The sequence below is a fragment of the Melospiza melodia genome, chromosome 6, assembly GCF_035770615.1.
Source record: "Melospiza melodia melodia isolate bMelMel2 chromosome 6, bMelMel2.pri, whole genome shotgun sequence".
NCBI lineage: Eukaryota > Metazoa > Chordata > Aves > Passeriformes > Passerellidae > Melospiza > Melospiza melodia.
Genome location: NC_086199.1, coordinates 2,662,012 through 2,688,206, shown reverse-complemented (window position 1 = coordinate 2,688,206; position 26,195 = coordinate 2,662,012). Strand labels below are relative to the sequence as shown.

Genomic DNA, 26,195 nt, shown 5'->3' with positions numbered 1-26,195 from the left:
GCAGGGATTAAATACAATTAATTAAATACAATTAATAACAGATTAAATCAGTTCTTCTCATTGGCTGATAATAGCAGATATTATTCTGATATTAAGAGATTTTAAACCTTTATTTTATAAGGAAAAAAAATGTGGGACAAGAGGGGAAATTAAAGTAGCATGGACTCATGGGCTGGCCTATACATGAAGCAGAAAGTTAAATTTTCCTTATTTATTTCAAATCCTCAGAGCTTTAAAGCACCTCAGGATGCAGAGATTGATAATGTGGCGTTGTCAGGGAGCAGGGTGGGGCTGGCTGTCCCTGGCTGTCCCTCAGGGCTGTGTCAAAGGACGAGAAGAGGCTTCAGGTTTTTCTTGATCTTCAGTGTTTATTAGTTTTTATCTAAAAGATTTTCTCTCGGCCCGACAGAGGTCTGCACAGCAGCCAGCCATGAGCACACTGAGAGCCCCCGGGGCGGTCACCTATCTTTATACTCGAAATTACGTACACAATATTTATCATTTTTCCCCAATACCTTTTACCCTTATTGACCAGTGCACTTTTAGTAAGAACCAATCCCAAAGTGCCAACATCACCACAGAAGATGGAGGCCAAGAAGAAGAAGAAGAAGGACAGGACAAGCCCCAATTCCTCCATCTTACTTCTTTAGACCCCCCTGTACAGAAATCCCAAACCCTGTGTTTCACACTAATTAACTTATCCCTTCACCATTCACCCAGTGAAATCCTCCCATCCTCATACAGGTGTCGTCTCCTGTGTAGGATCAAAGTCCAGCCACCAGACACTTCTGGCAACGTTCCAGGACCTCCGAGCCCCCCAAGGGTGGTCTCAGTCACTCTGCACATCAGTCCTGAGGTGCTGAGATCCCACAGTCACCTATCTTTGTACTCAAAATTACGTATACAACATTTATCATTTTTCCCCAATACCTTTTACCCTTATTGACCAGTGCACTTTTAGTAAGAACCAATCCCAAAGTGCCACCATCACCACAGAAGATGGAGGCTAAGAAGAAGAAGAAGGACAGGACACGCCCCAATTCCTCCATCTTACTTCTTTAGACCCCCCTGTACAGAAATCCCAAACCCTGTGTTCACACTCTAACTAACTTATCCCTTCACCATTCACCCAGTGAAATCCTCCCATCCTCATACAGGTGTCATCTCCCGTGCAGGATCAAAGTCCAGCCACCAGACACTTCTGGCAACATTCCAGGACCTCTGAGCCCCCCAAGGGTGGTCTCAGTCACTCTGCACATCAGTGCTGAGGTGCTGAGATCCCACATCCCCTCTCCTGTGTTTCAGGGGAAGCTGTGTCCCTGGCCGTGCTGCGCTCTTACTCCGAGGTGGCCGCTCACCTGCAGGGTAAGGAACCCCAGGGCTCAGGGCTTCCCCTGCTCCTCTTGGCAGGAGGAAACGTGGCATTGGTGGCACCTCATTCCCTGGAATACACTCATTTTTCACCCCTCAGACTCCTAAGGAAAGCCATATCTACAGCAGGTGGTTTAGGAACCTTTCTTTGTGTCTGATTTAGGGATCTTTGCAGAGTCTCTGCTCCCGGAGAAAAAAAACACAAAACAGGAGGAAATGGCCTCAAGATGCAGCAGGAGAGGTTTAGGATATTAGGAAAAATTTCTTCATGGAAAGGATTGTCCAGCCCTGGCACAGCTGCCCATGTGTCCTCATCCCTGGAGGGGTTTAAAAGCCACATGGATGTGGCACTTGGGGACATGGGACAGTGCTGGGGGAACAGTTGGACTCAGTGATCTTGGAGCTAAACTATTCCATGATTTTATCCTGGAAACATTCAGGGCCAGGTAGGATGGGGCTTGAAGCAACCTGGGATTGTGGAAAATGTCCCTGTCCCTTCCAATCCAAATGACTCTGTGATCCCCTTTGCTGGGCACAGTGACTGCATGAGGGAGAATTTGGGAAGGGCCAGGGGGTGACACAGAGCAGCAAACAGCAGGAACTGTGACCTGGAACATGGAAACAGGGTCCTGTCCTGCCCAGGAGACAAATCAATGTGCTGGATGGCACCTCAGCTCTGCTGGAAAATGGAGCTGTGATTATCCCTGACTTTGGAGGAAAATGGGACAGACAGGTGTGGGCAGGCCAGGGCACAGGGCAGGACAATGTCACATTTGCAGGGATGGTGCCTCCAGGGTTTGCAGTCTGGCTCAGTTGTGGGAGTTCTCACAGGTGGCCCCAGAACTCCATAAATAACACAGGGATGGTGAACAATGAGCAGCACTTAGAGACAGCACATCAGGGAATCTGGGAACAAAAACCTGGCAGGAGGGATCCTCCAGCAGGGTCTGTGCAGTGTGAGCCCCACATTCAGGCCTCCAACCCCATCCCACTCTGGTTTGTGGAGAGAGGTTCTCACATGGGATTAATCTCATCCAGAGGTGCCTTTTTTCTCCCCTTGGCTGCAGGGGACCCTGAGGTGGCTTCATCCCACTGTGGCACAGTGGGGAACTCACATGGATCTGGGCAAGAGCCATTCCAGCACCTCTGGAGGTGGCTGGTACCTTCTCCTGGTTTTTTTCTCCATCAAGGCTCATTTTTCCTGGCACTGGACACTGTGTCCTGCAGGATTCAGCAGTGGGAACATGAATGGGGTGTGCAGAGGACCCCACAGTTTTCTGGGAAGCAGCTGCAGTGGGAATTGCTTACAAGAAGCTGTTCCTGGGAATGCTGCAGGCAGTGCTGAGGGCTGGAGGAAAGCAGGGCTGGATTCATGGTCTGCATGAATTCATCAAGGGAAAGTCAGCAGCAGCTTTGATCTGGACTGAAATCCCAGGAATAAACAGGAAGGGACAGCAGAGGTTGTTGTTGTGGGGTTGGTGGTGGTTTGGGGTTTCTTTTGGACTTCCCCAGCAGCCAGACCAGCTAAAGGAGCAGCACAGGAGGGTCTGAGGGTAAAACCAGCCCCTTCCCAAAAACACTGGAGGGTGTGTGGGTAAAACCAGCCCCTTCCCAAGAGCACAGGAGGGTCTGAGGGTAAAACCAGCCCCTTCCCAAACAGTACAGGAGGGTCTGAGGGTAAAACCAGCCCCTTCCAAAGAACACAGGAGGGTCTGTGGGTAAAACCAGCCCCTTCCCAAAAACACAGGAGGGTCTGAGGGTAAAACCAGCCCCTTCCCAAGAACACAGGAGGGTCTGAGGGTAAAACCAGCCCCTTCCCAAGCAGCACAGGAGGGTCTGAGGGTAAAACCAGCCCCTTCCCAAGCAACACTGGAGGGTCTGAGGGTAAAACCAGCCCCTTCTCAAACAGTACAGGAGGGTCTGTGGGTAAAACCAGCCCCTTCCCAAGAACACAGGAGGGTCTGTGGGTAAAACCAGCCCCTTCTCAAAAACAGAGGAGGGTGTGTGGGTAAAACCAGCCCCTTCCCAAGAACACAGGAGGGTCTGTGGGTAAAACCAGCCCCTTCCCAAGGCAGTGGCCAACCCCTGGTGGGTTCTGCCCAGCCAGGATTTCACCATGTGTGTTCTGAATCACTTGATAACAATCTCAGGGCAGGGAAGCAGCCACAGACAGATTCTCAGCAGAGATCATGAACTGCCTGGGGTCAGGGCCTTTCCTCTGTGATCACTGAGGTCTCTGCAAAGACTCCCAGGCCAGATGTGACCCTGTGGAGTGACTCCAGTCTGCTTTCCCTGCCATGACCTGGGAGCAGACACAGAACAGCTGCATTGGTGGTTCTGGAGATCCCTTTTCCCTGCTGCTGAAGGAGCCTCAGGGAACTGGGAGAACCAGCTACCAGAGGAACTGGAAAACATCAGAAGATGCTGTTCCCTGGCTCTCAGTGATGGCTGGAGCAGGAAGAAGACCTCAAGCTGTGCAGGACTGAGGGCAGGACATGGGGAATGGCTTGGGGCACTCTGAGTTCCCCAGAAGCTCTGGTATTCCTGCCTGCTCCGGGGTGGAGCTTCCTTCCCAAGGGCTGGGAATCCAGCAGCAGCTGTCTGAGGAGTGAATCACCCGTGCTGGAGGCACTTTGTGAGCTGCAGGAGCAGGTCCTGCTCCCTGTGCCAGTTCTTTGTGCACAATGGCACTGAGAACAGGCCATGTGTGCTCAAACACAGGGGAGTGGAGGAGGCTGGAGACTGCAATGACCCCGTGAGTCATCCCCTCCCAGCTGCTCAGCACATCCTCACCAAGGGGAGCTTCCAGCCCTCAAGTGTTTTCCATTTGTTGGGAGATCCAGAGGAGCATCTCTGCCTTGCTGAACTGAGCAGGTTTTCTACCCTTGGAGCAACAATTTCCCATCCCCCTGGGGCTCCCTGCTGCACCTCTGGTTTCTTTAGGGAGATGGGAATTTTTGGAAGCAGCAGGGTTAAGAGCAGAGGATGTGAAGGTGAGACAGTGCTGAGCATTTCTTAGGTGGCTTATTGGCCTTTTTTTGCAAAGAAGAGAAGAAATCAGTATCTAAGAAGAGCAATAAATTGTGATGGAAAATGGTTCTGCTTCTCTCCTCTGTGCTCCTGGGGCCTTCTTGACCAGGGATTTACAAAGACAAGGTGGAATTTTAGCTCAGAGGCAGGAAGATCAGCTGCATGATTTAGCAATTCATATCCATGGAGCTTAAAACTGGAGTGAGGATTTCAGGGCTCATTGGGTGATGTTTTCCAGGTAGTTGTTCCCATTCTGTATTGGATTCTTCCTCTTTGTACACTTTGTACATAACTTCTCTTTCATGTTGTAGTCTTTGGACCAGCTCTTCAAGTGAGCTGTTTTTTAATACAATCATGGAATTGTTTAGGTTGGAAAAACCTTCCAAAATCGAGTCCAGCCAGCACTGCCAAGTCCATTGCTGTCCCATGTCCGCAGGTGCCACATCCACACAGCTTTTTAATCTCTCCAGGATGGGGACTTCACCACTGTACTGGGCAGCTGTGCCAGGGCTGGACAAACCTTTCCATGAAGGAATTTTCCCTGATATCCAATTTAAACCTCCTCTGTTACAACTTGAGGCCATTTCTCCTTGTCCTGTCCCTGTTCCCTGGAGCAGAGCCTGATCCCCCTGGCTGTGCCCTCCTGGCAGGAGCTGTGCAGAGCCACAAGGGCCCCTGAGCCTCCTTTGCTCCAGGCTGAGCCCCTGCCCAGCTCCTCAGGGATTCTGCAGCCCCTGCCCAGCTCCTCAGGGATTCTGCAGCCCCTGCCCAGCTCCTCAGGGATTCTGCAGCCCCTGCCCAGCTCCTCAGGGATTCTGCAGCCCCTGCCCAGCTCCTCAGGGATTCTGCAGCCCCTGCCCAGCTCCTCAGGGATTCTGCAGCCCCTGCCCAGCTCCCTCAGGGATTCTGCAGCCCCTGCCCAGCTCCCTCAGGGATTCTGCAGCCCCTGCCCAGCTCCTCAGGGATTCTGCAGCCCCTGCCCAGCTCCTCAGGGATTCTGCAGCCCCTGCCCAGCTCCTCAGGGATTCTGCAGCCCCTGCCCGGCTCCCTCAGGGATTCTGCAGCCCCTGCCCGGCTCCTCAGGGATTCTGCAGCCCCTGCCCAGCTCCTCAGGGATTCTGCAGCCCCTGCCCAGCTCCCTCAGCCTCTCCTGGGGCTCCATTCCCTTCCCCAGCTCCATTCCTTTCCCTGAACATGCTCAAGCACCATGCCAGTCCTGCCTTCCAAATAATTTTAAGTTCAAATGATTATAAGTTCAAGGGATTCCTGATTTTTCCTCTTCCCTGTGGCACTGATGGTTTGTCTTGTCCTGGTTTTCTAAGACCTCCAGGACAGAGGTTCTTGCTGTTTGCTGGGTTTAGTAGCACCTAAAACCACAGGGAGGGTTTTGTGCTCTTCTTTCACCTTTCCTCCCCCTCAGCAGTGACCACAGGGCTGGAGTTACCCTTGCTGAGTTACTCAGTCCCTGAAAGTTCTGCTTGTTCAGTCACCAATGAAATGCTGCAGGTTGGGATGGGAGGGACCGTCCTGTACCAGATGCTTTCCAGGCCAGATGGGGCTCCTTCAGAGCACATGGTAAATTATTCCCTGAGCTAATATCCAAATATTAAAATTCATCTTTGAAAAGGCTTCAAGCAGCCTCACAACTCGATTTTAGCAGGACATCAAAGCCCCATTTCCATGGAATTCTTTTCCAGAGTTGGGCAAGACACAAGATGATGTGGTAAGAGATGATGAGAACCAGCTCTACTGGCTCAGAGGTGTGAAGCAAATCTGAGGGCAGGCTTTCAGTTTGAGATCTTCTTGCAGAGTCTGGGAATGACACAAACCATTTCTGCTCTTGTGGAGTCTTTGGACAATTATTGTCTGAGTGGATTTGCAGGCCCTTCACTTCCTGCTTTTCCTGCACAAGAGTTTGACACAAGGCAGAACAGCAAACTCCTGGTGTGAGCTGCAGAGCAGAACCTCAAATGAAGGCTGCAGAACATGGTCCTGTGGGAGGCCAAGGGTGCAGGGATAAGGAGCAGGAACTCCTGCTGAGGTCACCTCTGCCTTCACCCCCATCCACAGAAACCCTCATGGAATCCCAGAAGGGTTTGAGTTGGGAGGGACCTTAAATCTCCATCTCATCCCACCCCTACCATGGCAGGGACACGTTCCACTAACCCAGGGAGCTCCAAGCCCTGTCCAGCCTGGCCTGGAGCCCTCCCAGGGGTCAGGGGCTCCACAGCTCCTCTGCACAACATTTGTGCAACACTCAGCTGGGCTCAGTTCTCAGCAACTTGTTTCAATATTTGCTCAGCCCTCCCCACCCTGGCATGGGCTGCAGCTTGATCCTGCCCAGTGCTCCCACTGCCCCTCACAGCACCCCTGACATGTTGATGGATTTTATTGTTTCTCTCTCTCTGGTGATTTCCAGGACAAACTTAGTTGGGTTTTTCCTCGGGAGAAAAATCTTTTAAACTGCTCCAGATTCTCATTTGCTTAAACCTTTCCAAAAACGTTTCCCAGGCTGACTTGCTGGGCTCTGCAGAGGTTTCACCAGGACAGAGGAACTTAATTTTCCTCCCATGGGCTGCAGATGCTGTTGAGTGTCCATCCCTTTCCTGCATCTCCTCATGGATTGCTGCTGTCCTCACACTTTGCCCTTCAAATTGCTTTCTGCCCCTCTAGGCTCGAGATCAAAACCAGTTTTATTCCATCAGCCAGGCCTTTAATGAAAATAGTGATCAGAATCAGAGCCAGGAGAGGGAGAGAAGAAAGCTTGGCTGGTTTCTCTTGAGAAACCCTCCTCATCTGCCCCAAGCCTGGTTTCTGGAGGATTCTTTGCCATGCTCTGCCTCCATGTGTGTACTTGTCTCTAGGTTTTATCCCATCTTTCCCATGCAGTTTTGAGTCTTGTTCAAAGAAGGATTTGGGGAAGGAATGAAGATTTCTGAGATTGGGCATGGACAACTGCACACTGTCCTTGGTCAGGGCCCTGAGGCAGCTCAGGTGGGGCTGGAAGCCAAGGGAAGGGAGGGAGTGAAGCTGCTCAGGGTTCAGGTCAGGCTTAGCCATGGACCAACAGCAGCCTGTGCTGGCTTCACCCAGCCCAAAGATGAAAGAAAGGCTGAAAAGGTCCCTGGAAGTGCTCCAGGCCAGGCTGGACAGGCCTTGGAACAACCTGGGATGATGGGAGGTGTCCCTGCCATGGCAGGGGGTGAAATTAAATGAGTTTTAAGGTCCCTTCCCACCCAAACATTCTGTGATTCCATGATTCTTTGCTGAACTAAATGCTGGAGTTGCACAAATCTTGGGCTCATAGAGAGCACTCAAGGAACCAACTTTCCATTTGTTTCACTTCTTACCAACCTCTTGAGTTTCTTGTGTTGATGAGACCCTTAAAAAGCCTTTTTGGGACGTTTCCCAGGACCCACAGTCGGACTGACTGCTCTGTAATTCCCAAGTGCTCTTCCTTTCCCACTCCCTTACTTGTGAGACCCCTTTCTTAAGGTCCTACAGGCATCTGCTCATGGCTTGGGTGGGATCACAGAAAATCCTGAGCTGGAAGGATCATCAAGCCCAGCTCCTGCCTCTCAGGACAGCCCCAAGAGTCCCACCCTGTGCCTGGGGGCAGTGGATGGGAGCATCTCTCTTCCATCCCCTTTAACTGCTCCATGTGCATTTGGCTTCATGCTTGAGGTAGAACAGAGATTTTTCAGTACTGAACAACTTAATAAATGCAAAAACCTTGGCTGCATCCTCTTCCTCCATCATGGCAAGCTTTGTCTTCCCTCTCTCCTGTTAGTGAGTGCCTGCATTATTTCTTTCTCTTGGCCTTATTCCTAAGGTATTTCCAATACCTTTCCCTGCTGCCTTTTTAAGCTCCTGGACAGTTGTCTCAGGATTTTGTGGTGTTGCTTGGAGTTACCAGTCAGATGTGAATTTTCTGGGAGTGAGTGATTCCAAGAGGGAAATGGGGCTGTACTCAAAGGGATTCTGTATTTGGGGCTGGATTTTGGTAGATTTCTGCCAGAATTAATACAAATATAGACAATAATATCCACTGGGCTGATAAAAAACTCTATTTTCCAACCAGTTGATTGTTGTTTTTAGTTTTTTCATATAATTCATGAGTATTTTTTTCCACTCTAGGAACCCCAGGGCTTTTGCTGTCCCGGGTGAACTGCTGGGACTGGCCTGGCCTCTGCTCCCAGGAGAATGTCACCCAGTTCCCCACCCTGAGGATTTACCAGCAGGGACAGCAGCCAGTGACATATGGTGGCATGTGGGGAGCTGAAGAGCTGAGCAGCTTCATCCTGCTGTGAGTGACAAATCCCCAGTGGGACATCTGCCACATCCTCTGTCACCATCCCTGTCTTTTTGCTGGGATTCCTTCTCTGTTATTTTCAGTGGGGATCCCAAGGCTCTCAGTTTGGCTCAGGCTGTTCTCCCTTTGCTGTCACCAGCTCCAGCACCTCTCTGGTGATAATTATCACCATGCCAAATGATCATTTTTGTCTCTGATGAGGTGTCACACTTGTCCCATTGTGATGGGGCCTTGTTGGGTTGAGGTTGCCCTGTTGTCTCTTCACCCCAAAAGCAGCAAAAACAACAGCCCAGGTTCTTTCTCTGCCTTTCCACAGGAGCCAAGTTCCCTGCCCACTGAAGCTGGCCACCATGGCTGAAGCAGAAGGATATTTGAGAGGGGAATTTCCAGCTGAGCTGCCATCCCACCACCACCCCTCACTCCTGGGAGTGTTTAGCTCAGCCACCAGCAAAGGTTTGTTGGGATTGGTGGGTTTAGCACTCTCCAGCTTCATTCCTGGTGGCACAGGGCTGCTTCCAGCTGCTGGAAGTTCACAGCACAACACCTGGCACTGCCTTTTCCAGTTGTACAGTCAGAGGGGAGCAGGTGGTTCCAGGGCTGGGATTTCAGATCCATCCCTGGCTCAGAGGACATTCAGCTGGGTTTGCTACACCCACAGTGGGAGTAGAAACTCCCCAAACCTGTTGTCCCTGTTGTGCCTCCTGCCCTTGACCCTGAGGAGTTTGGCTCTGTCCTCTTTATGAGTCCCTTCCAAGTGGTTGTAGGCTGGCAATAATTCCCTTTAAGCCTCTGGTTCAGCCCAGATCCCTCAGCCTCTTCCTGGAGCCCATGTGCCACTTCTCCCAGCATAATTTTCTTAAAAAAGGAAGAGATCCACTCTTGGATCTTGCTGGCTTCTCCTGAAGAAGGAGTAGCCCCAGTTCTTGTAACACAGAATCCAAAACTTTATTTTTTTTTAAATAACAGAACAGCAATAGGATAAAGCAGAAATTTCCTGCATCAGAAGGAAGGAAATGTGAACAACTCAATGAAATCCACTCGTGGGTTTTGGAATAGATGGACACAGAAATGCAATGTGTTACCAGGGGAGAGGGAATAAAGTCAGTCTGGAGAGAGAACTTCAGGCAAATCACAGAATCATGGAATGGTTTTTGTTGGAAGGGACCTGAAAGCTGATCCCATCCCACCCCTGCCATGGCAGGGACACCTCCCACTGTCCCAGGCTGCTCCCAGCCCTGTCCAGCCTGGCCTGGGACACTGCCAGGGATCCAGGGGCAGCCACAGCTGCTCTGGGCACCTGTGCCAGGGCCTCAGTTGGGAGCTGAGATCTGCCAACCCCACAGACTCTCACTTGCCAGCTCCCCCTGGGAATTGCTGCCTTAAAAATAGGAGAACTTCCTGATCTTGCTTAAGATCAAACTTCCAGACTATTTTTCATTTTTAAAGCTCCCTTGTGCCTCCAAACTTTGGTTTAATGCAAACCAAGCTACTTTCTCACGTGAGGAGGTCCAGAGGGAAGAGGTAAGAACAAGACAGAGTGCCTGGAACCAACTAGAAAACACTTGGGCTGTGTTCCCTGGGCCAGCTGAGAGCCAAATCTCTGCCTTCCTCTGGAGAAATAATCTGGTAAATACAACAGGAAACCCTACTGATCCCAAAAAACCTTTAATCCAGCCCAGAGAAGCTCTGGCTGCTCCTGGAAGTGCCCAAGGCCAGGCTGGACAGGGCTTGGAGCACCCTGGGCTGGTGGAAGGTGTCCCTGCCCATGGTTTGGGTTTGGAACTGGGTGAGTTTTGGGGTCCTTTCCAACCCAAACCATTCTAGGATTCTACAGAGAAGTTTTTTATTTCCTTCCGTGCCAACAAGAGCCTTGGGGGTTTCCAGAGAGCTTTTGTGGATTCTGTAGGATTGTCTGTTCCCTCAGGGCACATTCCAGTGCAGAATGGCATCCTCAGCCTCAGGAGGTAACTCAGGCACAGGGAGATGAAATTTGGGATGTCTTCTCCACCCCCTTCCTGAGGGTGCTGGAGCTGAGATGCAGAACAGCCTGAGGGAGCAGGAACCTGGAGCCAGCTGTTCTGGCATCAAACCAGGCTGGAGTCAGGAGAACCACATTGTTCCTCTTACCAACCTGCAGATTTATCAAATTATAGATTTAGAATTCCCAACCATTTTCCCATGGCAGAATTCCTGCTCTAACCCCGAGCAGCAGTGAGTGGGGTCATTGTCATTTCTGGTGAACTGAAGCACAGCAATGAGATGTCCTGCTAAAAACATCCTGGAGGTTTTCCAACCCTTAGCATCAGGACTATGTTAAGAAACCCTTTGTGGGGTCTGAGCTAAAAGAGGCTTGGTGGAAAAATCCTAAATAAAATTTTCTAGGAAGAGGTGAATGTATTATGACGTTTTTCTGGAAACTCAGGGAAATTTTAGGACAGAAATTTGGGTTTGATGCAGAAACTGGAAGCATCTTAAGAAGTAAAACTGTCCTAAACCCTCAGGAATATTTGAAAATATTGAAATATTTGAAAATATTTCAAAATATCCCTGAGCTCTGGTGCCTCACAGGGCTTGGCAGCATCAGTGAGGAAGGCAGGAGAGATGCAGCAGTAGCTGCTGTGCTGGAGAGCACACCCAGAAGATTCCTCCTTCCAGAGGGATAAAAAGTGAGGCTCAGATCTTGCTTCCCAAAACCCTGCAGGGATTTTAGACCCTTCCTCATCAGGCAGCTTGGGCCCTTCTTGTCCCCAAAAGCAGTGAGGTTGTGCTTGTGCAATTCAGGGCAGCTGGGATTCCAGCCCAAGGATTGTGCTGCAGAGCATGGTCAGCCCACTCAGGGAATGAAAATCGGGTTTTCAGGGGGGAATAATTTCCTAGGAAATATTGAAATGGATTTTTTTTAATTGCTTCCTGTCCTCAGTGGAACTGTGTGAATTTGGGGGGAGTTTGGGTACAAAGCAAAGAAGCTGGAGAAATATGGGCTGGTGTGTGGCTCTGGGTGTAGGACAGCCAGAAATAGGGGAAATTTGGAAGTGTGATGGGGAGAGAGGATCTCATCAGGTCAAGGAATAAACCTGGTATTGCTGGAGGTTGTTCTGACTTAGGAGGGAATCCCTGCAGCCAGGGCTGACCAGGGCAGCACTTCAAGACAAGTTCATATCTCAAGTGGGGATTTAAAGCTTGGTGGAGGAACTTGGGATGGGAAATGTCTTTCAGCACTGATAAAATCAAGTAACCAAACAGCAGAAGAGCTGGAAAGCAACATCCAAGAATGGATTCTCTGTAGCAGCTGGAAAGGGCTTTGGACAATGGCCTGGAGTGACAGGACACAGGGAATGGCTCCCACTGCCAGAGGGCAGGGATGGATGGGATTTTGGGAAGGAATTCCTGGCTGGGAGGATGGGCAGGCCCTGGCACAGGGTGCCCAGAGCAGCTGTGGCTGCCCCTGGATCCCTGGCAGTGCCCAAGGCCAGGCTGGACGGGGTTTGGAGCAGCCTGGGACAGTGGGAGGTGTCCCTGCCATGGCAGGGGTGGCACTGGCTGATTTTAATGTCCCTTCCATCCCAAACCATTCAGAGATTCTGTGATAATGACTGAGCCCTCAATGAGCCACTCCTTAAGGAACTCCTTCCATTTAAAAAGGAAAACAGTTTAAATGAAAGTTTATGGGCCACATGGGAAACAGTGGAAAACACAGCTTTGAGTGGAGCTGCAAAACAGGAATCAAAGAACCAAAAAGTCACAAAGTCACCAAGTGAGAGGCATCTCCATCTACTGAGCTGTGAGTCACTGCTCCCAGGAGCTTGGGCTGGCCTGTGCTGTGGCAGTGAAGGTTCTGAGGAGCAGTCACTGGTGTGTGACAGCAATTTATGTCATGGCTGTGTCTGAGATACCCCCTTAATTCTCAGGAAAAACCTGGCTTCTCCAAAAAGTGAGATTTCTCCCTCTCCTTGGGTCAGAATAGCTGCTTTTGTTGTTTCAGTTGCTCAGTGCAGAGGAGGAGGGGGGTGGTGGTGTTGAAATCCTCCCTGTTCTCACCCCACCTTTGGCAGCAGCTCTCTGGAGCTCTGATCTCTGCATTTCACAAGTTCCTCACCGTGCCTTGCATGTTCCCACAAAGCTTGGCTTTCCCTGAAACCACAGCCAGGCTGGACAGGGCTTGGAGCAACCTGGGCTGATGGAAGGAGTCCCTACCCATGGCAGGGAGTGGAGCAAAATGAGTTTAAGGTCTTTTCCAACCTAAATCATTCTGCAGTTCTGTGGAATTGGAGGCTTTTTATAAGGGAATGAAGCAGCTCTGCAGCCAGCTTTGTTTTGGAGCTGTGCTCTCAGTGATCAAGAGAGCCCAGCCTGGTTTTTGCTTATCCTGCAACAGTCCCAGTCTGCTGGGAAGAGCTGGATAAACCAAGAGACACTTGAGGGAGAGGTTGGTTTATCTCCAGGCTCTTAGCCCTACTCCAGTAAAGCCACCATCCATCATTTCTCAAAGGTCACTGGGATTTATAAGATTTTTGTTTAGACTTATAATTGGTCTCCTGTTTCCAAGAACACTTACAGACTCTAAGTCCTTAAAGATATTTCATTTTTCAGCAGTGCCTCTGTCCTGCAGATCCTGGAGGCTCAGTGTTGGTAGCTGAAGGGCAAACACTGTTCTCATAATGGGAATTTTGCCCTAATCCTTCCTCTCTGCCTGCCCCTCCTCCCATGGCCTGCAGTAATTTCTTGGGAGCCCCTAATCCTGGTTTAATTCCTGAAAATCTGCTCTGGCAGGATGTTATGTGTGCAGGCATCAATCAGGTTTCCAGGAAAAAAACCCCAACACCTCTCTTTGTATTGTTTATTCTTGTGTCTTTGTCTTTCTTCCAGCCAGGGAAGCTTTTGAAGAGGCAGGAAACATCCTAAGTGGCCACGTAAGGATGGGGATGTATTTTGAAGATGATGCCTTGGCTTTGTAAGTGGTTTCTCTTTTTCTTTGGGGAGAATTCAAACTGATCTGCACTTAATGAAAGGGCCTGGAGCAAGTGTCACTGTGCTGAGGGACAGCTACAAGTGACTTTTTCCTGCAGGGAGATGGCTCAGGACTCATCCAAAAGGAATTGTCACCTTGGCTCTGCCACTGGTTCTCAGCCTGTCCACAGTCACCTTCCTGCTGTTCATGCTCACTTTCATTTTCAGTCCTTCTGCCCCCATGAATGTGGTTGTGTTCCTCACCACCCTCACAGATGCTTATCAAAGGCTGCTGAACAAGGTGATGTATTTCAGATACAGGGAACAGGAGTCCTGACTCCTCTGAGCCATGACCAAGCCAGAGAATCTCTGTAAAACCCATAGAAGTTCAGTAAGTTCAACATCCCTGAATTAAACAGCCACAAGTGACTTTTTCCTGCAGGGAGATGGCTCAGGACTCATCCAAAGGGAATTGTGACCTTTTCAGTGGCTCTGCCACAGGTTCTCAGCCTGTCCATGGTCACCTTCCTGCTGTTCATGCTCACTTTCATTTTCAGTCCTTCAGCCTCATGGATGTGGTTGTGTTCCTCACACAAACAGGAGCAAACCTTTCTGAAAATAAAAACCAGGCTGGAAAAGTTACACCATCAGTGTGTGAGGGAGGAAAAAACGATGGATAGCCAATGCAGTGCCTTCCCTTGCTCTGGTGGTTGCCCCCAGTTGCCAAGAACAGGCAGAAAAGAAGCTGCTGGTGACTGCTTGGGCTAGCAGTGGAGTGGACATGTAGTCTGGGTGCTGGAAAAGGCTTTGGAAGCTGGGAAAGAAATGTTGTCTTGCCATGGAGCTGCACTCCTGCTGGAATTGCATCCCTGCCTTGGAGCCAGGTGGGAGTTAATGGGATCTTACCTGTGTCATTAACACTCCAGCAAGGGACAAAATCCTTTGGGTTGCAATGTGAGAGGTCCTTCAGTGCCTAGAGATGCAGCTGGATCCAGGGGGAATCTCCAGCTTGCCCTGGCATCTCATTTCCATCAGGAATTAGCAGTCAAGGCAGAGTTAAAAATCCCAGGAGGTGCTTGGCCTGTTTTCCAGGTGTGGATTTAACAGCCTGCAGTGCAGCAGAGAATTATTTGCATTAGTTCCTCAGAGGTGTGATGCATTCCTGATGACACACTGGCATTTTTGTGGTGAGCACGGAGAATAAAAATGCAAATACCTTGGGGATACATTTCTATTAACCAAACTGCTCCAATACTTCTCTTTCCTGAGGATTTCAGCCCAGCTGATAGAAGGAAAAAAAAGCAGAGGACAGGGTGATCTCTCAAGGTACCAGTAGAAGAAACCTTTGTTCCCTCAGAGCTGACACATGCAAGAATCCACCTCCCTGCTCCTGGAGTCTGCAGCCTGCTCCTGTTTAGCAGGAATATTTAGTGCAGTTTACATTGATAGTCCTGCCAAATTTGGATTTTGGCTGTGATTTGTGGGTGAAGCTACTGTAGCTGATGGACTTCTCCACTGTAAGCACAAAGTAAACACTTACAGGAATTCCTTATGCAAGAGCCAGGCTCACTTCCCTTCTTCAGAAAATGAAACGCCGTTCTTGAGCTCAGTGCTCAAGGAGAAAATATTTATGGCTCCCAGGTCACAGAAAGCTGATTCCTCTTTTGTGCATCCTGTAGACCTTTTCCAGAGTAAAAAGGGCTGCAGGATACACAATTCTGTTGTGAGCAAAGCTGTTTACTCAGCAGGCACCTGCTGGGCTGGTCACTAATGAAGGGAGAAAAGGCATTGAGGAAGAAGTGCTTTGCATGAGGTCTTTATTGTCAGAGATTGCTGCCAAGTATTTGTTTGCAGATGGTTTTGATTGAAATGCAAGACTGGTGTTACCCACTCAATGGTCCTGCTGTATAAATGGAAAGCTGTTGAGCAACAGCACAAGCCCTCAGTAGCAGGAAGAGGAGAAGGCATTTCAGGACAGAGTGTAGCTGGGGAATTTGGTGATTTTCTGGCAGTCTATAAGATATTTCCTTATAGAATCATAGAGTAGAACCCCAGAATGGTTTACACTGGAAGAAATCTTAAAGCCCATCCAGTTCCACCCTCAGCCATGGGCAGGGACACCTTCCACTATTCCAGGTTGTTCCAAGCCCTGTCCAGCCTGGCCTTGGGCACTGCCAGGGATCCAGGGGCATCTTCTCTGGAATCCTTCCAGTGCCTCACCCCCTCACAGATGCTTATAAAAGGCTGCTGAACAAGGTGATGCATTTTAGGTACAGGGAACAAGAATCCTCACTCCTCTGAGCCATAACCAAGCCAAAGAATCTCTGTAAAACCCACAGAAGTTTAATATGTTCAACATCCCTGAATTAAATGTTTTTTTTTTAGAGTTTTGTCCTACTTTGCCCTAAGGTTTTTTACATTTAATCACTGTAAATACATCAGCTCACAGTGAGGTTTGCAGTGGTTGTGTTGGTCCCAGAGAGATAAATGCTGTGTTGGAGGATGGGAAAGGCCTCCATAAGAGCTGGACATCATGGAAATTAATTATCTGCAGTTCCCTCCACTTTTTGTATCATTGATGACCTAAACTCCTCCCTGTGAGGGTGGTAAGGGCCTGACACAGGTGCCCAGAGCAGCTGTGGCTGCCCCTGGATCCCTGGAAGTGTCCAAGGCCAGGTTGGGACAGGGCTTGGAGCACCCTGGGACAGTGGAAGGTGTCCCTGCCATGGCAGGGGAGTGGAACTGGCTGAGCTTTAAGGTCCCTTCCAACCCAAACCATTCTGGGATTCTTTGGTGTCACAGCCTTTGAAAAACAAACCAGCCTTGACTCCAAAAACTGCAGAGGCAGCTGATTTCCCCTGTCACACCCTTCCTCTGGGCAGTGCCATCTGGAGCCTCCAGGGCTGAAGTTCCTCAAACTTCAAGGAAATTGCTGTCATGGCTTGGTGTCCCCAATGCCCTTTTATTTGCTCAGACATCTCCTATTTTTGCTTTTCCCACTTTCTCAGCTTTTCTTTGAGTACTTTAACCCCTCTTACCAGAAGGCAATTGTGGGACAAAGCATCATCTGACTACTCCACCAAGAGTGGGTGGGTGCAGCCTGCGTGTGTTGCTCCAATGTGGGGCTTGGACTTCACCAGCATTTTGGGGTTTCTTCACTGATACAAAACCTGGATCAACTCCTGGAGGTTGTTTTGTGTGGGTTGTGTCGCTTGGATGGAATCTGAGACCTCTGTTTGCCTTGGCTGGGGGGGCAGAGTGAAGCTCTGGGTGGGTTTTTGCATCACCCAAGCATAGGTGTGAACATGAAGGAGAAGTAGGAATAAAATCCCAGAATTCCAGAGTGGTTTGGGTTGGAAGGGACCTTAAAGCTCATCCCATTCCACCCCATGCCATGGGCAGGGGCACCTTCCACTATCCCAGGATGCTCCAAGCCCCATCCAACCTGGTCTTGGAGACTGCCAGGGATGGGACATGTCTCCAGGAGGATGCCAGCTCTGTGTGTGGCACATTTGGGGTTGTCTTGGTTTGGAAAGCCAGGTGTCTGCTAAGGAAGGCAGGAGCCTCTCCTGAAATGGAAAATGTAAACCTCCTCCCTCCAAATTGTTATAAATTTGACATTATGGGGCTCTCAGGCAAAAATATGGGAGCAGGAATAACAGTACTTTAGTAGGGAAGAAAAATTAGAAGATAAAATGTGCCATTCACATTCTCTGAAATAATTCCTTTGCCCAGGAGTTTTCTCCTGGGAAGCTGAGGAGCCTCAGAGAAAAGGAAAACAATTCTTATCTCATTTGCTTCTCCTGTGTTGTGCTCATGTGGAATGTGTTTGGAGATTGTTCACCCACAGGTGATTGTTTCATTGGATTCTGCTGGGAGTTGTTTTCACTCTTTGGCCAGTCAGGGCCAAGCTGTGTCAGGACTCTGAAAAGAGTCGCCAGTTTTCATTATTATAATTTTAGCATTGAGTAAATATCCTTTCCATATTCTTTAATATAATACAGTATTATAAAGTAATAAATCAGTCTTCTGAGAACATGGAGTCAGATTCACCATTCCTGCCTTCATCAGGGCAGATTCCCAGCAAATACAATAATAAAATAAACAATGCAGTAACTAAACCAACCCTGACAGAGTCAGAACCCAACCTGACACCCTGTGGGTCAGGCTGTTGGCAGCAGTCCCATTGGAATTGTGGCTCAGCCCTCCTGCAGTGTCAGGGGTGGTTCTGCTGGAGCAGGGATCCTGGAGAAGGGTGCAGTCTTCCTCTGGAGATCCAGGGGAAGAGGGAAATCCTCTGGGAAATCCAGTGGAGAAGCCATGCTGGTGTTCCAGAATCTCCAGATTATATCCAGGCAGGAATGCTTGGCTGGTGTTCCAGAATCTCCAGATTATATCCAGGCAGGAATGCCTGGCTGGTGTTCCAGAATCTCCAGATTATATCCAGGCAGGAATGCTTGGCTGGTGTTCCAGAATCTCCAGATCATATCCAGGCAGGAATGCTTGGCTGGTGTTCCAGAATCTCCAGATCATATCCAGGCAGGAATGCTTGGCTGGTGTTCCAGAATCTCCAGATTATATCCAGGCAGGAATGCTTGGCTGCTGTTCCAGAATCTCCAGATTATATCCAGGTAGGAATGCTTGGCTGCTGTTCCAGAATCTCCAGATTATATCCAGGCAGGAATGCCTGGCTGGTGTTCCAGAATCTCCAGATTATATCCAGGCAGGAATGCTTGGCTCCTCCCTCTGGGCTCACATCTCCCAATGGGATGCTGTAGTTCTTATCAGCCATGCAGTGACATTCAATAGCTGTTATCAGCAGGTGTCTCCCTAAGGGAGGAGTGGGTGTGAACAGAAGATAACTGCCATACAGATGGCAAACAGAATACATCTTGCCTTGCAGTGTGGGTCAGGGTGTGTCCTAAGCCCTGTGCCCATCCCTGTTTTTCAGATCCCAGAAATACTCCGTGTCCCCCCCTGCCCTGCTCCTGGCCCGGAGCGGCGGCCGCAGCGTGGAAGGCATTGCTCTGTCCAAACACAACGTGCAGGACATGCTGCAGATGATCAGATATGAACTGCTGGGCATTTTTGTGAGTAAAAATAAAATCAAAATGCCTTTTTTCCATTGCAGTCATTTGCAGAGCCCTGATTATAGCGTGGAGTTCTGCGGAACGGCCGTTTTGTCCGCTTGTTATTTTTATCGTGCCGAGTTTGTTTTTAAATTTTATGGCTTGGAGCAGGGAGTCAGGACAGAAATCTGCTCTTTGCTGTGTGGTCTTGGAGCAGGAGACCCTGGAGTTGAGGGACTGGCCTCTGAGTCACTCACCTGCTAGTTGTCACAGTTATTACTGGGTCTATTCCCTATTCCCAGGGCTTTTCCCTGTGCCTTTTGGAGCCTCTGCCTGCTCTGCTCACATCCCCATCTCCAAGCTCAGCTGCTCCCACTAACCTGGTGCACTTGGGTTGGGCAAAGACATCTCCAAGTGCACCAAAATCCCCGCCCTCTTCCTGCTTCCCACGTTCCACACAGACACTGCAGCCTTGCTTAGCAGAAATTGTAATTTTTTCCTGTTTTCTCCCCCCCGTAACCCCCGATTTCTTGTTTGTGATGTCCTGCAGCAGAAATTGTAATTTTCTCCTGTTTTCTCCCCCCCATAACCCCCGATTTCTTGTTTGTGATGTCCTGCAGCCAGAAATCACCGTGCCAAATCTGCCCCAGTACCTGCAGCTGGGAAAACCCTTCCTCATCCTGTTCAGTGCTGGTGACATCAGTCAGGTGGAAAGTGAGGAAATGCTGAAGCTGGCAAAAGGAAGACCCCAGCAGACATTTGTGGTTTGCTGGTTGAACCTGTGAGTGTTTGAAAATCTCTTCTTTCCATTAACTCACTCTGAGCCTTGCAGAAAAAAACCCTGAGGCTGCAATTGCTGAGAAGGCAAGCTGGTAATGTGAATATTTGGTCTGAAATCATCAGGAATTGGAGGTCAAACCATTGAGCAATGGTTCACTCAGTGTTCTGGGCAACTGTGAAAATTGCCTGACAAAGTAAAATTAGTAAATATTTAATTGATTGCAGAAATCATTTTCAATAGAGGAAAATGTTCTCTAGTGCTTGTAGTAGCTTGACCCTGGGCCTGGTGTTATTTGCATTTTTGTTGGGATGGGATGAAGTGCATATGGGAAGACAAAAAATATGGAAATTTGCCCTCCTGGAATGTCTTATGGTGATTTTCCACCAGCAATTAGAGGGAATGACTGGTCATTGACCGGGGAAAGAAAGCTTTCACAAAAAGATTCAACCAGAAGCCCCATAAATTAAATTTAAAAAATATTGAGGCAACAAAATTAATTTAAGACCCAAAGAATAAAAGAGTGTAGGAAAGGGGATTTTTTTTTTTAATCCTCCTCTTCTTAGTTGCATTTTTAATTTTTTGGCCTCTGTTTGTTGTGCCCAAGCCCAGAGAAACTTCAGTGGCTTAATCATAACTTGCTTTGAAGTCTGGGAAGCCGTGACCAGCGTGGGCTGGAATTTTGCTGAGGGGGAAATGCACATGTGCTCAGGGACAAGGGGATTGGGCTGCCAGTAATGCACCAGAAATGAGAGCCCTGGAACTTCCCCACCTACACATCTGCCTCTGCTCTGCCTTGCTGAGACACAAAAAACTTCCTGTGCCAGAGCAGAATGGCACTGCCACAAAACAGGGCAGAACCCCAGAAGGGTTTGGGGTGGAAGGAAGAGTAAAGATCATCTCATTCCAACCCCTGCCATGGGCAGGGACACCTTCCACTATCCAAGATATCCCATCCAGCCTGGCCTTGGGCACTGCAGGGATCCAGGAGCAGCCACAGCTTCTCTGGGCACTTTTCCACTCTCCCAGCCAGGAATTCCCAGTCCCCAATATCCCATCCATCCCTGCCCCCTGTGTCCTGTCACTTCATGTCCTTGTCATGCTAGAAAGAAGCCCTCATTGCCAGGGCAAGAGCCAGCTCAGCCCTGAAGCCTTAAAACAGTGCAGGACTGTCTCAGCACCTGTGTGGGCTTGCTGTCCCCTGGCTCAATGTCCTGTTTTCACTCTCTGTGTGTCACCTGAGGAATTTGCCTTTCCATTCCTGTGGAACTGCAGTGGCAGCAGCTGGAAGGGCTGGAAGGAGCTCTCAGCTGTCCCTGCAGACAGGGCCTGACCTGGGGGCTGCAGGACCTGTCCCACTCTTGTCCCACCTCTTCTTAGAAGCTTTAGGTGGAAAACATCTCCCACCTTCCTGCAGAGTTTGTCCTGCTCAAGGATTTCTTCACACACAACAGGCTGTTGTGTGCCCTCTCTCCATTGGATCCTAGCAGGTTCCTTAAGCACCAGCCTTATTTACAGTGCTCAGAATCACAGAATCCTGGAATGGTTTGGGTTGGAAGGGACCTGAAAGCCCATCCTGGGGCAGGGACACCTTCCACAGTCCCAGGTTGCTCCAAGCCCTGTCCAGCCTGGCTTTGAACACTTCCAGGGATGATGCTTCTGCAGTCCCACCAAACTCTGCTATGCTGCATGTGACCCAAATGCTTTGGTGGCTGTTTTTTGGCTCTCAGTCCTGTTGTGCTGCCAAACCTGAATCTCCTTTTCCCAACAGGAAGAAGACTCCAGTGGGATATGGGATCCTGAGGACACACTTCTCCACCACTCCTCCCTTGCCCCTTCTCCTCTGGGTGAACCTCCATGCTGGGGGTCAGGTGTTCAAGTTCCCCTCAGAGCAGCCCATCACTGAGGTGAACATCTTGCTGTGGCTGGAGAAGCTCCAAGCAGGACTGGAGATTCCCAGCAGTAAGTGGGCACAGGTTTACAGCGTTCCCAAGCACACACTGTGAGCTCCAGTGTGTTTATGAGAAGATCCTACGTGCAATAAATTGTCTGCCCTGGAATTTAACGATGGAAAAAGCAGCTCTGCTTGTTAGAGCTGCAGAAGTACAAACAGTCCAGCCAAGAGAGAATGCCCACACTCACAAGTTTGCTTTGGGACTGTTTAATGCTCAGAGCCAAACGTGGATGGTTTGGAATTGACATTTTTTCTCTGTGATAATCCCCAAATCTGGCTGTGTTTTCCCATTCCCAACCACAGCTGGCTCATAAAAACCTCCCAGCTCCCAGCTGACAGTGCAAGAAGTAGCTGCTCTTCAGGCACCTTCCTGCATTTCTTTTTGGATGGGAAGGGATGAGAGAGCTGGTGTTTCACTGGAGGCTTTAGGACATAAAGGGTTGGCTTGTGCTGTGAAGCTTTCACTGCATCTCTCCTGATGAGGCTTTGGAGGAAGCCAGCATGGATCTGCCTTCCTCAGGAGAGCTGGGGAGGGACTGGGGACAAGGGATGGAGGGACGGGACACAGGGAATGGGTTAGATGGGATATTGGGAATTGGGATTCCTGGCTGGGAGGGTGGGCAGGCCCTGGCACAGGGTGCCCAGAGCAGCTGTGGCTGCCCCTGGATCCCTGGCAGTGCCCAAGGCCAGGCTGGAGGGGGTTTGGAGCAACCTGGGATAGTGGGAGGTGTCCCTGCCATGGCAGGGGCTGGAATGAGATAATCTTTGTGGTCCCTCCCAACCCAGATTGTTCTGTGGTTCTTTAAAAAGATTTTTAATTTTGTATTGATTAGAACGGGGAGGAAGCCATAATTCCTCAGAAAGGGAACTATCCACGGAGGTGGGACATAACTCTTCACCTGCTAACTGGGGCTGTATTTGCTGCTCAGGTACCTTGTCTGAGGAGGACTGGACGCCACCACTCCCTGCCTACGACTTCCTCCAGATGATGGAGCCTGAGCTGTCCCCGCAGCCCGGGCACTCCCCGGCACAGCAGCCGCCCAGAAGCCCCGGAGGGGCCCCGGCAGGAGGGGACAGCGGCACCCGGGAGGAGCCATCGCAGGAGGGCACGGCGGAGGAGGGTGGTGTCCCCGGGAGGGGCCTGCGGGGGACGGCCCCGAGGATGGCAGCGAGGGACAAGCACGGCAGGAGGCACGGCGAGCTCTGAGAGCCGGGCAGGGGCTGCCCTGCACAGCCTGGCGCTGTCCCTGCCTTTTCTCCGAGGAGAGGAGAGGTTTGGTTGTCAGGGAATGGTGAAAGGAGAGGCCACTCCCTGCTGCTGAGTGCTGGGGGTGTCTGTACATCCCACTTGTTGTGCCCTGGCTGCTCTTGGGAGCTCATCAAGCAACAAGCTACACTGGAAAAAACAATTCACAGAATCACAGAAATTCTAGGTTGGAAGAGACCTTTAAGATCATCGAGTCCAACCCATGTTCTAACACCTCAACTAGATCATGGCACCAAGTGCCACATCCAGTCTTTTTTTAAACTCTTCGAGGGATGGTGACTCTACCACCTCCCTGGGTAGATGATTCCAGTATCTGGCCACTCTTTCTGTAAAATACTTCCTCCTTAATTCTAGCCTGTATCTCCCTAGGCGCAGCTTGAGACTGTGCTCTGTAGATTCCTCAAGTCTCAGAGTCACTTCAGCTGCCCCTGAGCAGGAAGGGGTGAGTGATTCCAAGATAAAAAGCCCATTTCTCTCCTCCCTGGCTGCAGGAGAAGCTCTACTGATGTGTGACAGAAAATCCTGCAATTCCATCTGCACTGGAAGTGTGTGGAGCCAGCATTCCACCACTCCAGGGCTGCTCCAAGCAGCCCCAGTTGTGTTTACACCTGACTTGTGACCTGAATTGGTGAACTTGTTCATCCTCACAGCGGGAGAAGAGGAGGATCTGCTCAAAGCAGATTTATTCCAGAAGCCAGAGCTCAGGTCACACAACAGTCCTGAATAGCTGGGCCAAAACTCTGCCAGCAAATCCCAGGGGTGGGCAGGTTGGGAGATGGCTTTGCTCACTGCTGGCATTTTCTTGGTCACAAGCCCAGGGGCTATTTGCAGCCTCCATTTGTCTTTGCTCTCAGTGACAGCAGCAAGGTTGGTGCCTCCTGAGCTGGGAATGTGCAGGGAGCAAGCTCTGTGGAAAGCTCAAGAGGGGAGGGAGATGAAGGGCAAGGCTGGACCCTTCCAAGGTGGGATGGAGCTGCTTCACATCCAAAACTTCAGTGGGGAGATGCAAAATCTGGGCAAGTGCATTTCCAGCCTCTGCACATCTCCTGGACAAGAAATGGCAGGAGGTTGAAAGCAGATGGTCCAGGATTCCATGAACATCCCTTCAATGAACTTGATCTCCCTCCCAGAGAGATGTGCTGGGACAGTCAGATCCCCTTCCTACTCCTTAAGGCTCTGAAATTACTGAGAAGAGGAAAAAATGCTGGTAAGGGACTGCTGAGAGCATTGCAAACTCAGTATTTCTCATCCTGCAAGCAGCACACGTGGCTGTGAGGCTTTTGAAATACCCAGAAATAGATTATTAGTCCTGGGCTGCACTGGAGGCCTTAATTGAGAGTGACCATTTTTGGACTGAGTGACAGGCTGGGAGCCAAAATGTATGTATTTAAAGGAATGAAGTGCAGCCTGCTGATCAAAGGCATGCTTCCCAAGGGAAGGGTGTGAGCAGATGCTTCGTGTGTTCCCATCATTCCTGTGCTCCACGAGGTCCTCACGCTGCTGAATTCCATCAGCTGAACATTGCTCATTTCCCCTGCTGGCCCTGGTCACCAGCATCGAATCCCAGAATGGGTTGGGTTGGAAAGGACCTTAATTCCCATCCCATCCCATCCCAGCCCTGCCATGGCAGGGACACCTTCCACCATCCCAGGCTGCTCCCAGCCCATCCAGCCTGGCCTTGGGCACTGCCAGGGGCAGCCACAGCTGCTCTGGGCACCTGTGCCAGGGCCTGCCCACCCTCCCAGCCAGGAATTCCTTCCCAATATCCCATCCATCCCTGCCCACTGGCGGTTTGAAGTGCAATAATTGGGTTTTTCATTGCATCTTTAATAAACTCCATCTCCAGTAGGCTCCTCTGCGTGTTTTGGGTGCTGGGAGCAGGGGGTCTGGGCAGGTGCCCCTCATCATCAGCAGGATCCTTTCCTTCCCCGGGGTTCGAGGAGCATTCCCACGTCCCTGCTCTCCTCCACGTGTCCTTTTCCAGGCTCAGCCCTCCTCCGGTGCAGGGCTGGGGCAGGAGCCGTCAGCAGGGGTCAGTGCCACATCTCCAGTGGGGCTTTGCAGATCCCCACCTCTCCCGGGGCGGCTGGATGGGGCTGGATGGGGCTGGATGAGGCTGGACTGAGGCTGGATGGGGCTGGATGAGGCTGGATGAGGCTGGATGGGGCTGGACTGAGGCTGGATGGGGCTGGATGGGGCTGGATGAGGCTGGATGGGGCTGGATGGGGCTGGATGAGGCTGGATGAGGCTGGACTGAGGCTGGACTGAGGCTGGATGAGGCTGGATGGGGCTGGATGGGGCTGGATGGGGCTGGATGAGGCTGGATGAGCCTGGATTTTATTGGGGTTTATTGGGGTTTTATTCCTCAATACAAAAAATGTCTTTTCCACTGTGTAGCCCAAACAGGCGCTCGGGGAAATCCACGGAGGCAGAAATGTGCCAGGATTTGTATGGACAGGGGGAACATGTCAGGGATACTGAGGGCAGTTTGATGGGGGTCTGCATCCCAAAATCTCCTCACCCAGCAGAGGAAATGCTCCAGCACTTGGCTGTTTCCAACAAGTCCAGCTCAGGGGCAGAGCAGGGTGGGAAGAAACACTCAAAGTGTTTATGGAGTCAGCCACTGAGTGGAGGCAGAAATGTGCCAGGTTTTGTATGGACAGGGGGAAAATGTTTGGGGTAGAAATGTGCCACATTTTGTATGGACAGGGGGAACGTGTCAGCTGAGGGCAGTTTGATGGGGGTCTGCTTCCCAAAATCTCCTCACCCACCAGAGGAAATGCTCCAGCACTTGGCTGTTTCCAACAACTCCAGCTCTGGAGCAGAGCAGGGTGCAAAGAAACACTCAAAGTGTTTATGGAATCAGCCACTGAGTGGTTTGGGCTGAAAGGGACCTTCAAAGGACATCCAGTGCCACCCTGCCATGGGCAGGGACACATTCCCCTGGACAAGGCTGCTCTGATTCCCATCCAGCATGGCCTGGAATTACAGCCTTGGGTGAGAAGTGAGGTAGGGGAGGCAGAGCTCGTGTTCTGGGGGGCAGCTGGGAGGGACAGAGTGATTCTGGAGTGGGATCTGCCCTGTCCCAGGAGGATGGAGGAGCAGGATCTGCCCTGTCCCAGGAGGATGGAGGAGCAGGATCTGTCCTGCACACAGAGGATGGAGGAGCAGGGTCTGTCCTGCACACAGAGGATGGAGGAGCAGGGTCTGTCCTGTCCCAGGGGGATGGAGGAGCAGGGTCTGTCCTGTCCCAGGAGGATGGAGGAGCAGGGTCTGTCCTGTCCCAGGAGGATGGAGGAGCAGGGTCTGTCCTGCACACAGAGGATGGAGGAGCAGGGTCTGTCCTGCACACAGAGGATGGAGGAGCAGGGTCTGTCCTGTCCCAGGAGGATGGAGGAGCAGGGTCTCTCCTCCACACAGAAGCCAGCAGGGTCATCCTGCTCATCACCCTCCCTGTGTCAAAGCTG

At 50.6% G+C, this 26,195-nt stretch overlaps 1 protein-coding gene across 1 annotated transcript in view; it reads left to right on the top strand.

Annotated features, from left to right (window-relative positions):
* Positions 1–24,576, top strand: part of TXNDC16 (thioredoxin domain containing 16) — a 44,040-nt gene extending 19,464 nt beyond the window's left edge. The window contains exons 14-21 of the mRNA XM_063159634.1: positions 1,306–1,365; positions 8,539–8,707; positions 9,030–9,166; positions 13,580–13,664; positions 18,612–18,750; positions 19,350–19,510; positions 21,279–21,469; positions 22,391–24,576. Of these exons, the coding sequence (XP_063015704.1) occupies positions 1,306–1,365; positions 8,539–8,707; positions 9,030–9,166; positions 13,580–13,664; positions 18,612–18,750; positions 19,350–19,510; positions 21,279–21,469; positions 22,391–22,668 (1,220 nt within the window). The 3' untranslated portion in view covers positions 22,669–24,576. The remainder of the gene's footprint in view (positions 1–1,305; positions 1,366–8,538; positions 8,708–9,029; positions 9,167–13,579; positions 13,665–18,611; positions 18,751–19,349; positions 19,511–21,278; positions 21,470–22,390) is intronic.
* The last annotated feature ends 1,619 nt before the right edge of the window (positions 24,577–26,195 follow it).